The sequence below is a fragment of the Peromyscus eremicus genome, chromosome 2, assembly GCF_949786415.1.
Source record: "Peromyscus eremicus chromosome 2, PerEre_H2_v1, whole genome shotgun sequence".
In the NCBI taxonomy this organism is placed as follows: Eukaryota; Metazoa; Chordata; class Mammalia; order Rodentia; family Cricetidae; genus Peromyscus; species Peromyscus eremicus.
The window spans coordinates 103,700,127-103,714,496 of record NC_081417.1 but is presented as its reverse complement, the minus strand read 5'-3'; the positions used below and the strand labels follow the sequence as shown (position 1 = coordinate 103,714,496).

Below are 14,370 nucleotides of genomic sequence, written 5' to 3'. Positions count from 1 at the left end.
AGCAGAGAATGACTGAAAGAAAGTGAAAAGTACATGGGAGAGTATTGGGAGGGCATTCAGAAAATGGAAACTAGTGTTTTCTCTTATTTAAGACACATGGACCCAACCAGGAGGGACTTCAGAGAACCTAGAGGAGAAGGTTCAGCACCACAGAGCCCAGAGGACCAGCAGCATCTGCCACATTCACAATGGTCAGGCCCTGTGCTCTGCTGACATTCCTGGTGGTGATGCACTCCTGGTCAAGCTGCTGTCTAGGATGTGACCTGCCTCAGACTCATCACCTCAGGAACAAGAGAGCCTCCACACTCCTGGCACAAATGAGGAGACTCTCCCCTCTCTCCTGCCTGAAGGACAGAATGGACTTTGCATTCCTTCTGGAGAAGCTGGATGCCCAGCAGACCCAGAAGGCTCAAGTCATCCCTGTCCTGCAGGAGCTGACCCAGCAGGTCCTGATCCTCTTCAGCTCAAAGGACTCATCTGCTGCTTGGGAGACAAGTCTCCTAGACACATTCTGCACTGGCCTCCACCACCAGCTCAAAGACCTGCAAGCCTGTCTGAAGCAGCAGGTGGAAGTGCAGAAACCTTCTCTGAGCCAGGAAGACTCCCTAGTGGCTGTGAGGAACTACTTCCACAGGATCACTGTCTACCTGAAGGAGAAGAAACACAGCCCCTGTGCCTGGGAGGTGGTCAGAGCAGAAGTCAGGAGAGCCCTGTCTTCCTCAGCCAACCTGCTGGCAGGATTGACTGAGGAGAAGGAGTAAGTCCTGAGCCAAAGTGGAGAGGACTCTCCTGGGCTAGGATCCTGCACCTCACTGCTCAGGTTTGGCCTTCTCCAAGGACTCTTTGACTTTGACATCATTGATTCAACTTGCCTGGATGGTTAATCTAATATTGGGTTGTATTGTGTTGATCTGTAAGGGCATTTGCTTATTGATGCAGATGTTTTATTTGTTTGTTTGTTTGTTTATTTACTTATTTTTATTTATTACTTCTTCTGCTTGTTTGTTTATCTACATGGTTTTAGTTATTTTTAATACCATAGAATTGCATATTTTCTTTATATTGTAAAACCTTTATTGTTAATTTATTTCTTCTATTCAATAAATTTTTTGATGCTTCTGAAATCATTATGTACACCATAAATATAACACACCTGGACTCGGTAGGAAATAACACTGAAAGCAGTGTGTACTGATTTGACTTAAGAGGTGAGTGGATGCAGCCATCTCATAGTTCCTGTTCACTGACGGTAAAATCTTACTTCTGTCCATTAGATAGTACTCCTCTGGATATATAGCCAGCATGCTGTACAGAAGGAAACCAGAACAACTTGCATGTGTTCCATTGTGCCTTAGTCCTCCTGACCAACAATTCCCCTTGACCTCTCTGGCCTCCCATTACTTACAGTTGGCTCCAAACTTCTATCAGATGAACTTGATTGGATTCCAGAGATGAATGAGACCATGAAATCAAAATAAAATAAAGCCCATCAACAAATGAGGATCTTCCTACATACTATTAAAAAAATGAAATATGAAAAAAGAAAAACTGGAGTGTCAGCCCTGTCTTGGTGATGGCTTCAATTGCTGAGATAAAATATCATGACCTAGCCGGGCAGTGGTGGCGCACGCCTTTAATCCCAGCACTTGGGAGGCAGAGCAAGGCAGATCTCTGTGAGTTCGAGGCCAGCCTGGGCTACCAAGTGAGTTCCAGGAAAGGCGCAAAGCTATACAGAGAAACCCTGTCTCGAAAACAAACAAACAAAAAAATCATGACCTAAAGCATTTTGGAGTAGAAATTGTTTATTTTAGTTTAAGATCACAGCATATTCCATCACTGACAGAGGTTTGACAGGATCTTAAACAGGGCAGGAACCTGAAGGCCGGGGCTGATATAGAGGTCATGGAGGAACACACTGTCTACTGCCTTGATGCCTCAGGGCCTGCTCAGCCTGCTTCCTAATATTCGTCAGGACCACCTGCACAGGGGTTGGATCACCCATAGTATGCTGGATACTCCTACAGCAGTCATCAGTTATTAAAATGATTGAGAGACTGGTCTTCAGTGTGATTCTGAAGAAACATCTTCCCTGGTGAGATCCCTTCTTCCCACATGAACCTATCTGGTGTCAAGTTGAACTTTGAATCATCCAGGGTAAATTCCATTCATTATAGCCTCAAAAACATACCTTGAAATACATCTAACAAGGGAGGTGAAAGCAATTCTTCTAAAGCAACATAGCTAATCCCTCTCAATTTCATTTGGTATCTTTTTTTTTAATTTTCATTTTTTTTTCATTTTACATACTAATCCCAGTTACCCCTCCATCCCCTTCTCCTGCACTCACCTTTAACACCCCTCCACTACTCCTCAGAGGAGATAAGGCCTCCCCTGGGTAGTCAACAAAGTGTAGCATACCAGGTTGAGCATAGCTCCTCGCTGCTTCAAGGCTGAGCATGGTGTCCCAGCATAGGGTTTGGGCTCCCAAAAGCCAGTTCTTGCACTTGGGACAAGTCCTGGTCCCACTGCCTGGGGCCTCACAAACAGATCAAGCCACACAAGTGTCAGCAGCATTCAGAGGGCCCATATGGGTCCCATACAGGTCTGCCAGCTGTCAGTCCGGAGTCCCAGAGCTCCCACTAGCTCAGGTCATCTCTCTCTCTGGTTTTCCCCATCATGATCTTGACTCCCTGCCCCCTTTGCTCCTAGGATCCCACCTCCCTCTCTTCTGATCTCCAGGAGCTCAGCCCAGTGCTTGGACTTGGATCCCTGAGTCTGTTTGCTAACTGTTGCCAGGTGTTCATGCATACACCGCCATCTAGTGGAACACGGGAAAACTCTAACAGGCCCCATTACTGAGGATAACTGAATCTTCCTCTCCCAGCAGCCAACAGGTGAAAGTAGTTCCTCAGCTAGGGGTGGGATTTCCTGACATCCTCCCTGCTTGAAACTGGGATTTTGTCTGTCTCTATCATATTCAGACTATGCATGCAGTCACAGCTGCTATCAATATGGACCTGCAGCTACTATATTGTGTCTACAAACCCCTGTTTCCTACAGTCAGAAAGTGTGTCTGGGAATCCCCATCTTCCTGCCAGCTCTCTTGTAAAGAGTTCTGCCCTGTTGAAACCAGGAAAGACATGGTGGTCCTTTCTAGGACACCTATTTCCTGTACATTAACCACCTGTAAGTGTCTGTGTCCAGTCATCTATTGCCGTGTGAACCTTCTCTGAGGAGCGCTGAGAGATGCACTTATCCTCTGTTAGATGTAGAGGGTGATGTATAAAATCAGGTCTTGTGGCATCATGGCCATTGCTCTTATTCTTGACATTCCTGTTCTCCAGCAGCTTCCTGTTTCCACAGGTGTCTTAAGATTGGTGTTGCTGGGAAGAAAATCATTGATATTTTGACTCTGATTGCATTGACTCTGCAGTTCATGTTCCAAAATACAGTCGGTTTGATGTAAAATTCCTTTATTTTGGGGCCATTGAACTTTTAAGTTGAACATTCTCAACATTGTTGCTATTGCTTCCCCAATGACATGACATCACTTCCTTTCTTTTGCTTTCATTTCAAGTGACACCACAATTTCAGATCAATGTCACCAAGCAACGTCAGTATTTTCTCTCTAGGAAAGTGGAAAAAAGAAACAAAATATTCAAGGCAACAAAATTCAAAAGAGAAATGACATCCACCATGGAGCCTCCATTACCACAGAAAAATTAAATGAATAGTTATACACATTGGCAATACTGAAACTGTTCTATGTGATAGAATCCCTCAAAGTTTTCCAATGCTCAGTTTTTGAATGGACAAAGACAGAGTGTGTGAAGTATCCATTACTAAAGTAAAATTACACAAATATCTGCAGGTCCAAACTTCTGGATAACTAATGGACAATCAGAGGCACTGCTAATCACTGTGTCTTCTGGTCTGTATTTCCACCTCCTAACTACAGGCACAGCAAGCGCTCAGTGAGCAAATATTGATCACAAAACTAGATTTTGGAAAAACCACAAATACTTACCTAGTGCAAATGTCCTCAGGACAAACTGGGACATTTACACATCACTGTAGATCACAGGGTCTTCTGCTCTTGACATCTGGGGATTCTTGACACTCTGATCTCTGGCCATGTGTTCACTGATGAACACAAAATCCTTTCTAATGAATCCACTGAAACCAGAGCAGCCATCTTCTAGCACTTATGATGCTAAAAACCAAGCAGACACCACACTGTGTGTGAGTGCTGATGTCATCAAGATATAGTGAGCAGTGTCAGGGAGTGGGGTACAAGAAGAGGGCTGAGGACACTCTGCCCCACTGTGCAGCAGAGCGTGTGAGTCGACTCAAACTCCACTGAAGAAGTCACAGGGCACTTAGAGAAAAGGCAGCAACCAGGGATCACAATCTCTAAACTCACACACAGCTAGAAAGAGTGTGCATTCTGTTTTGGTTAACTGTCATTGGTGGAAAAATCATCAATATAGGAATGGTGAGCAGAAAGGGAGATGTATCCATGGATCCTGACTTTGAAGGAACCGTGAAGCACAACCCCATGGCTGACAAAACTGGTCCATGAGAGGGAGAAATTTCATAGACACTCTGTTAACTGTAGAGGTCACAATGCCTATAACAGAGAGAAGCCCCGACTTTTCTCTTTCAGACCAATGGTCTCCTGGAATACTAAACAGCTCAAGAAACCCACAGGCTAGGTCGGCATCCCTTTCCATCCTAAGGACAAAGGAAACAATTGTGTAAAGAATAAGATTGAGCCGGGCGGTGGTAGCACACGCCTTTAATCCCAGCACTCGGGAGGCAGAGCCAGGCGGATCTCTGTGAGTTCGAGGCCAACCTGGACTACCAAGTGAGTCCCAGGAAAGGCGCAAAGCTACACAGAGAAACCGTGTCTCGAAAAACCAAAAAAAAAAAAAAAAAAAAAGATTGAAACTTTTCCTTAGAGCAAAGCATAGATGATAAATTTTACGAGTTTTTGTGAACACATGTGTGTGTGCAGCAAAGATTATGCCACAGCAAGCATGTGGAGTGAGAGAACAACCTCCATGAGTCAGTTTTCTGTTCCAACCATGAATTCCAGGAATCAACATGTATATGTCAGTCTTGACCAGGAATCTCTTATTGATTGTGCCATAACAACCCCCAAATGATCATTCAAGAAATACCTAATATACAATAAAAGCCAAATTTAATTTTTCATAAGCTTTAGAATTGAACTCTATTAACGCAACTAGTAAAAATAACTCACCCTTTCATCCCTAAACAAAACAGATAAGATTTTGACATGTGCCATTGTTTCAAATAACACCTGTAGACTCACAAAAATAATTTGAAAAATAATTGACATTATAATTTAAATAGGTATATTAAAATATAAATATGACCACAAAATTCAATTGCAGCATGAAATTCAAAAAATTTTCAACAATTATAAGATGTAAGGTTTTATGCTTTACAAGTGAGTGATTTCACACAGGAAAGGTATATCTGTAATATAAATATCAACCATAATTTCTTTCAGGAATAAACTCTACAGAAGGTTTGTTGAGGGGAAACATTGAAAGTGGAAGCAATAATGGAAACAAAAATGGCGGGGAAAAAATGGCCAGACACAAGCAGAGAATGACTGAAAGAAAGTGAAAAGTACATGGGAGAGTATGGGTGGGCAATCAGAAAATGGAAACTAGTGCTTTCTCTTATTTAAGACACATGGACCCAACCAGGAGGGACTTCAGAAACTCAGAGGAGAAGGGTCAGGACCACAGAGCCCAGAGGACCAGCAGCATCTGCCACATTCACAATGGTCAGGCCCTGTGCTCTGCTGACATTCCTGGTGGTGATGCACTCCTGGTCAAGCTGCTGTCTGGGATGTGACCTGCCTCAGACTCATCACCTCAGGAACAAGAGAGCCTCCACACTCCTGGCACAAATGAGGAGACTCTCCCCTCTCTCCTGCCTGAAGGACAGAATGGACTTTGCATTCCCTCTGGAGAAGGTGGATGCCCAGCAGATCCAGAAGGCCCAGGCCATCTCTGTCCTGCAGGAGCTGACCCAGCAGGTCCTGATCCTCTTCAGCTCAAAGGACTCATCTGCTGCTTGGGAGACAAGCCTCCTAGACACATTCTGCACTGGCCTCCACCACCAGCTCAAAGACCTGCAAGCCTGTCTGAAGCAGCAGGTGGAGGTGCAGGAACCTTCTCTGAGCCAGGAAGACTCCCTGGTGGCTGTGAGGAACTACTTCCACAGGATCACTGTCTACCTGAAGGAGAAGAAACACAGCCCCTGTGCCTGGGAGGTGGTCAGAGCAGAAATAAGGAGAGCCCTGTCTTCCTCAGCCAAGCTGCTGGCAGGATTGACTGAGGAGAAGGAGTAAGTCCTGAGCCAAAGTGGAGAGGACTCTCCTGGGCTAGGATCCTGAAACTCACTGCCCAGAAATGGCCTTCTCCAAGATCTCTTTGACTTTGACCTCATTGATTCAACTTGCCTGGATAGTTATCCTAATATTGGGTTATATTGTGTTGATAAGTTAGGGAATTTGCTTATTGATTCTTAAGTTTTATTTGTTTGTTAGTTTATTTATTTATTTATTTATTTATTTATTTATTTATTTATTTATTTATTTATTAGTTCTTCTGCTTGTTTGTGTATCTACATGATTTTAGTTATTTTTCAATACCATAAAATTTTATATTTCCTTTAAATTATCAAACCGTTATTGTTAATTTATTTCTTCTATTCAATAAATTTTTGACTGTACATGTTTAATCTTATGTGTCAGCCACATGATCTTTTGAAAACTTTTTGATGCTTCTAAACTCATTCTGTACACCATAAATATAACACACCTGGACTTGGTAGGAAATAATACTGAAGCAATGTATACTGCTTAGACTTAAGAGATGAGTTGATGCAGCCATCTCGTAGTTCGTGTTCAGTGATGATAAAATCTTACTTCTCTCCATGAGATAGTACTCCTCTGGATGTATAGCCAGCATGCTGTACAGAAGGAAACCAGAACATCTTGTTTGTGTTCCTCTGTACCTTAGTCCTCCTGACCAACAATTACCCTTGACTTCTCTGCAATTCGATAACTAAAACTTGACCCCCAAATTCTATCAGATGAACTGGTTTGGATTCCATAGATGAGGGAGGTCATGAAACCAAAATACAATTAAGCACACAACAAATGAGGATCTTCCTACATACTAGTGTGAACTATAGAAAAATTAGGGTGTCAGCCCTGTCTTGGTGATGGTTTCTAGTGCTGTAATAAATTTTCACAACCTAAAGCATTTTAGGGGGTAGAAAGGTTGACTTTAATTTAAAATCATAGCATATTCCAATACTGAGAGAAAGTTGGGCAAGATATTAAAGGAGGCAGGAACCTGAAGGCAGGGGCTGATATAGAGATCACGGAGGAACACACTGTCTGCTGTCTTGATGGCTCAGGCCTGCTCAGCCTGCTTTCTAATGCTCTTCCGGACCCCCTACCCAGGGTAGGATCACCTGTAGTGTGCTGGATACTCCTACAGTAGTCATCAGTTATTAAAATGATTTAGAAACTGTCTACAGGGAGACTCTGTAGAGGCATCTTCCCTGGTAAGATCCCTTCTTCCCATATGACCCTTTCAGGTGTCACGTTGACCTTAGCATTATCCAGGGGAATCTGCATTCACAATAGTCTCAAAAAATATTCCTTGGAATAAATCTAATAGAGGAAGTGAAATTCATCTAAAGTAAACACTGCTGATCCCTTTCAATTTGTTTTTTTTTTAACCTTAAGTTTGCTGTTGCCTGTTGCCCAAGGGTACAGCGCCCTCTAGTGGAACACGGGCAACCTCTCAGGGGCCCCATTACTGAGGATAACTGAATCTTCCTCTCCCAGCAGCCATCAGTTGAAATAATTCCTCAGCTAGGACTGGGATTTCCTGACATCTTCCCTGCTTTAAACTGGGATTTTGTCTGTCTGCATCATATTCTGACTGTGCATGCAGTCACAGCTGCTATCAATATAGACCTTCAGCTACTACACTGTGTCTACAAACTCCTGTTTCCTACCGTCAGAACCTGTCCTTGGGAGTCTTCATCTTCCTGCCAGCTCTTGTGTAATGATCACTGGCCCTTGAGAGCCAGGAAAGCCATACTGATCAATTCTGAGTCTCTGTATATTGATCACTTGTAAGTGCCTGTGTCCAGTCATCTCTTGCTAGATTTTTCTCTGAAAGAGGACTGAGATACATCTGTGAGATGTAGCATGTAGTGTACAAAATCAGGCTTGTGTCACCACAGCCATTGCTCTTATTCTTTACATTCCTCCTCTCTAGCAGCTTCCTGTTTCCATAGGTGTGTTAAGATGGATGCTGGGGTAGGGGGTAGAAAATTAATGATGTGTTGATTGCATTGATTCTGCAGTTCACATTCCAAAATGCACTCGGTTATCTCTACAGTTTTATTTTATGCCATTGAACTTTTAAGTTGAACACTGTCAACATTGTTACTCTTTCTTCCCCAATGGGATGACATCACTTCCTTTCTTTTGCTTTCATTTCAAGTGACACCACAATTTCAGTTCAATGCCACCAAGCAACGTCAGTATCTTCTCTCTAGGAAAGTGGAAAAAAGAAACAAAATATTCAAGGCAATGAAAATTCAAAAGAGAAATGACATCCACAATGGAGCCACCATCACCACAGAAAAATTAAATGAAAAATTATACACATTGGCAATACTGAAACTCTTCTATGTGATAGAATCCCTCAAAGCTCTCCAATGCTCAGTTTTCAAATGGACAAAGACAGAGTATGTGCAGTATCCACTACTAAAGTAAAACTGGATAAATATCTGTAGGTTAAAAACCTCTGGATAATTAATAGGCAATCAGAGGCACTGCTATCACTGTGTCTTCTGGTCTGTATTTCCACCTCCTAACTGTAGCATAAATCTTAAAAGGTCTAATTAATAAAAACAAACCTGGTGCCAGGTATTGGGGTGAATGCTGGAAGATCAGAGAAGCAGAACAAGCCACAGCCACCTCACCTTGCCAATTCCTCAGCTGATCCTGTTTCCTCAGACTGGAAGCCTCTGAGTCCTCATCCAGAATGAATCTCAGCTGAACTGTAGCTCAAAAGCCTAAAATCTTAACCAGCTCTAGTTCCTGGTCCTCAGCCTTATATACCTTTCTGCTTTCTGCCATCACTCCCTGGGATAAAAGGCTCCTGTTACCACGCCTGGCTGTTTCCAGTGTGGCCTTGAACTCACAGAGATCCAAGATCTCTGCCTCTGGAATGCTAGGATTAAAGGCGTGTGTGCCACCATTTTCTGGCCTCTATATCTAGTGGCTGTTCTGTTCTCTGACCCCAGATATGTTTATTAGGGTGCACAATATTTTGGGGAACACAATATCACCACACGTAACTTCAGGCACAGCAAGCACTCAGTGATCAAATATTTATCACAAAACTAGTTTTTGGAAAAACCGCAAATATCCTCAGGACAAACATGGACATTTACACATCACTACAAACCACAGGGTCTTTTGCTATTGACATTTTGAGAGTCTTCACACTCTGATCCCTGGCAATGTATTCACACTGAAAACAAAAGGCTTCATTATGAATCCATTAAAACCAGAGCAGCGATCTTCTAGGATTTATGACGCTAAAAAACAAGCAAACACCACACTGTGTGTGAGTGCTGATGTCATCAAGATATGGTGAGCACTCTCAAGGAGTGGGGTACAAGAAGAGGGCTGAGGACACTCTGCCCCACTGTGCAGCAAAGCGTGTGAGTCAACTCAAACCCCACTGAAGAAGTCACAGGGCACTTAGAAAAAAGGCAGCAACCAGGGATCATAGTCTCTAAACTCACACACAGCTAGAAAGAGTGTGCATTCTGTTTTAGTTAACTGTCATTGGTGGAAAAATCCTCGATATAGGAATGGTGGACAGAAAAGCAGTTGTCTACACTGATCCTGCCTTTGGAGGAACAGTAAATCACAACCCCATGGACGACAAAATGAGTTCAGGAAAGAGAGAAATGCCAGAGAAGCTCTGTTAATTGTCCAAGTCACACTGGCTGTAACACAGATAAGCCCCATCTGTTCTTCATCTTGAAAATGATCTTATGGAGCAGGAAACAATTAATGAAACTCACAGGCCAGGACAGAATTCCTTTACATCTTAAGGACAGAGGAAACAATTGTGTAAAGAATAAAGCTGAAACTTCTCGAATAGAGCAGTGTGTGATAAATTTTATGACAGTTTGTATACATACGTGCTTGTGTGTGTGTGTGTGTGTGTGTGTCTAAAAGAGAGAGAGAATGTGTGTGTGTGTGTGTGTGTGTGTGTGTGTGTGTGTAAGTGTCCTAGCAAGTTCTTCCCAAAGCAAGCTTGTGGAGTGAGAGTATAACTTACAGGAGTCAGTGTTCCACTTCCACCATGGGTTCCAGCGATCAACATGAATATGTCAACCTTCATCAGGAAGCTCTTTATCAACTTTGCCATAATGACCCCTGAATGATCATACAACAAATACCTAATATACACTAAAAACATAACTTATTCATTCTTATAAATTAATATTAAACAAAATTAATACAAATAGAATGAAGCGACTCAACTTTTAAAACTATTTTTTATTTTTCTTACAAACTGGAGTTTCCCCTCAGTTCTCTCCTCCCAGTTCCTTCCCCTCAACTCCTTTCGAACCCAGCCCTATATCCACTCCTCCTCCCTTTTTATTCAGAAAAGGGCAGGCCTCAGGCCTCCCCTGGATATAAAGAAAACGTGGCATGTGACTCAATTTTTTAACTTTTAATCAACATATGTAAAATTTTTACTTGTACCATTGCATCATATTTCATTAGTGTATGCTTAGAAAAAATAATTTGCAACAAAATTTACATTACAATTTAAATATCTATATTACAAAGTAAATACAACTCACAAAATTTAATTGCATCATTAAATTCAAGAACTTTTCCATACAATGATTAGATGGAAGTTTTCATTCTTTACACGTGAGTAATTTCATACATGTGTGCTATATCTGTGCTGTAAAAATAAATGGCAATTTCTCTTAGGAATAAACTCTAAAGAAGTTTTTTTGAGGAGGGCAGTGAAAGTGGAAGCAATAATGAAAACAAGAAATGGCTTTAAAGAAAGAACAGACACAAGCAGAGAATGACTAAAAGAAAGTGAAGAGGATGTGGGAAAGTAATGGGAGGGCAATCAGAAAATGGAAACTAGTGCTTTCTCTTATTTAAGACACATGGACCCAGCCAGGAGGGACTTCAGAGATCCTAGAGGGGAAGGTTCAAGACCACAGAGCCCAGAGGACCAGCAGCATCTGCCACATTCACAATGGCCAGGCCCTGTGCTCTGCTGACATTCCTGGTGCTGATGCACTACTGGTCAAGCTGCTGTCTGGGATGTGACCTGCCTCAGACTCATCACCTCAGGAACAAGAGAGCCTTCACACTCCTGGCACAAATGAGGAGACTCTCCCTTCTCTCCTGTCTGAAGGACAGAATGGACTTTGCATTCCCTCTGGAGAAGGTGGATGCCCAGCAGATCCAGAAGGCCCAAGTCATCCCTGTCCTGCAGGAGCTGACCCAGCAGGTCCTGACCCTCTTCACCTCGGATGAATCATCTGCTGCTTGGGAGACAAGCCTCCTAGACACATTCTGTGATGGCCTTTTTCAACAACTCAAAGACCTGCAAGCCTGTCTGATGGAGCAGGGTGAGGTGCAGGAACCTTCCCTGAGCCAGGAAGACTCCCTGGTGGCTGTGAGGAACTACTTCCACAGGATCACAGTCTACCTGAAGGAGAAGAAACACAGCCCCTGTGCCTGGGAGGTGGTCAGAGCAGAAGTCAGGAGAGCCCTGTCTTCCTCAGCCAAGCTGCTGGCAAGATTGAATGAAAAGAAGAATTAAGTCCTGAGTCAATGTGGAGAGGACTCTCCTGGGCTAGGACATCGCACCTCACTGCTTAAGTTCTCCTATAAAAACTCTCATTTATTTTGGCATAAATTCAATCAACCTGCCTAGATGTTTCAGCAAAACAGAGCAAATTTTTGTCCATATGTATAAGTATTTATTGATGCATCTATTTGGGTGTATCTGCATATGTATTTATTTTTCTATTTATTTTAAGTTATCTAAGTTATTCTTGCAATTTTATATTTTTTAATGTAGCAAATGATCATATGCAATTAAATTATTGTGTACTCTATTAAATTTGGCTGTATAAAACAGTTTTGTTTGTTAAATCTGAACCTTTTTGAATTTTTCCAGTCTTTTTAAGTTAATAATCTACACCATAAAAATTATACAAATGGACACAGTTTCAAAAAATTGCACAGGATGCAAGTGTACACTGCATAGTGTTTAGACAAACCTTAAACCTCTCCCTCTACTTCTCTCCAGTATTTAGTAGTCTTGTGTATGTATAGCAAGAATACTGTCTGGTAGAAAGCCAGAGAATCTTGTCCATAGTCCTTGTTATTGTGACTTAGTCTTCTTTGACCTAATATTCCGCAGAGGAATCATCCCTCTGACCTCCATGACCTCTGGTACCTTTCATCTACTCTCAACTTCTATGAGTGTTAACAGTTTCAGGTTCCAAATATGAGTGAGATTATGTACAGTGATAGAAACAGATCACAGAAAAATGATTAGCCTGCCTGAATACCACAGACAAATATACCAAGAAGAAATCAGGAAGTCAACCACATTCATAACAGCCTCGTGAAACATCCCTGAAATAAATCCCACCAGGGAAGTGAAATGCCTCTAAAATTAGTCCTTTGAAACACTATTCTCTCTCAATTTCACGGGGTTTTCCTCCTTTTTCTTCTCTTCTTCCTTTTCATCCTTCTCCCTCTTATTGCTTCTAGCTGTGCATCACCACATGGCCATCTCCTGGAGCCTAGGTAGCCTCTCTGAGGGGCCCCAACCCTGAGGACAACTGACTCTCTCTCTCTCAGAAGCTATCAGCTGCCACAGTTCCTCAGCTAGAAGGGAACTCTCCTCCATTTTCCAAGCTGGGATTTTGTCCACCCTGGTCTTATCCATTAGGTCACAGCCACTCTCGGTTCATTAGTGCAACTGCCCTGTTGTGTCCGAGAACACTGCTTTCCTGTGGTCATCATCCACTGCCTCTGGGTCTTACAATTCTTCTGCTCCCTCTTCTGCAATGATCCTCGGGGCAGGAAGTCAGCCCTTTATTTTGTGTTCATGGATCAGTTGTGTGTCTCTGTTTATTGCCACTGACTGCAAGAGGCTTCTGTGGTAAGGGGTAGTAATCCTGCAGTAACGCTCTCTTAGACATATAGTTGTAATGTGAATTCAGATATTGTGACACCACAACACTGCTTTTATTCTTTGGTATCTTTGTGGTTCCATATGTGTTTTAAAAGTGATACTTCTGGGAGAAATACCATTTAAATTTTGATTTGGATTATGTGGTGGTTTTAATAGGAATGGCCCCCATAGACTCATGGGGAGTGGCACTATTAGGAGGGGCAGCCTTGTTGGAGTAGGTGTGGGCTTGTTGTACGAAGTGTGTCACTGTGGAGGTGGACTTAGAGGTCTTATATGCTCAAGCTAGGCCTTGTGTGGCAGTCTCCTGCTGCTGCCTGTGGATCAAGGTGTAGAAATCTCAGCTCTTTCTCCACTACCATGTCTGTCTGACTGCTGCCATGTTTCCCACCATGAAGATAACAGAATACACCTCTGAAACTGTAAGCCAGCCCCAATTAAATGTTTTCCTTTATAAGAGTTGCTGTGGTCATTTTGTCTCTTCACAGCAATAGAAACCTTTACTAAGACAGATTGCATTGAACCTGAAGATCCCTTGGATATAGAGTCACTTTCACAACATCATTGTATTTATTCAACATAGATCTTTCCCACTGAATCTTAGTAGCTATTCTTGTCGATATTGCTGTCTCATTTGGATGACACGGCGGTTCCTTTCTTGAGCTTTTATTTCCAATGACATCATAATCTTTTAGTTCATTGTCACAAACCAACATCAGGGTTTTCTTCCTAGGAAAGTAGAAAATAGAATAAAGCAGATGTGGAGACTTCTATCATCAAATCAACACCTCAAGAAAAGACAGGAAGAGTGAATGGTGAAGTACAGACAGTTGAAGTACTGAAAGCCTTCGCTGTCTTTTAAAATAGCCTGAACCCCTCTACAATTAAACACATTAGAACTGAAGATTAATCGCTTCTTGGCCTTTTGGCTAAGATCAAGTGTAGAACTGAAGATTAGCCACTGAAATCAGTAAGGAATTGATGGTTTACAAATACTTTATAGAGGGATCAGTGTCCTAGCCCAACACTGAAG

General features: G+C 42.4%; 3 protein-coding genes across 3 annotated transcripts; all 3 read left to right on the top strand.

The window, feature by feature from the left end:
* Positions 1-188: 188 nt before the first annotated feature.
* On the top strand, positions 189-761 carry LOC131904994 (interferon alpha-12-like). The gene has a single exon (XM_059255964.1). It carries the CDS (start codon positions 189-191, stop codon positions 759-761), a length of 573 nt encoding a protein of 190 aa, XP_059111947.1.
* A 5,057-nt stretch (positions 762-5,818) lies between these two features.
* Positions 5,819-6,391, top strand: LOC131904993 (interferon alpha-12-like). Its single transcript, XM_059255963.1, has one exon. It carries the CDS (start codon positions 5,819-5,821, stop codon positions 6,389-6,391), a length of 573 nt encoding a protein of 190 aa, XP_059111946.1.
* Positions 6,392-11,378: 4,987 nt separating this feature from the next.
* On the top strand, positions 11,379-11,951 carry LOC131904992 (interferon alpha-12-like). The gene has a single exon (XM_059255962.1). It carries the CDS (start codon positions 11,379-11,381, stop codon positions 11,949-11,951), a length of 573 nt encoding a protein of 190 aa, XP_059111945.1.
* The last annotated feature ends 2,419 nt before the right edge of the window (positions 11,952-14,370 follow it).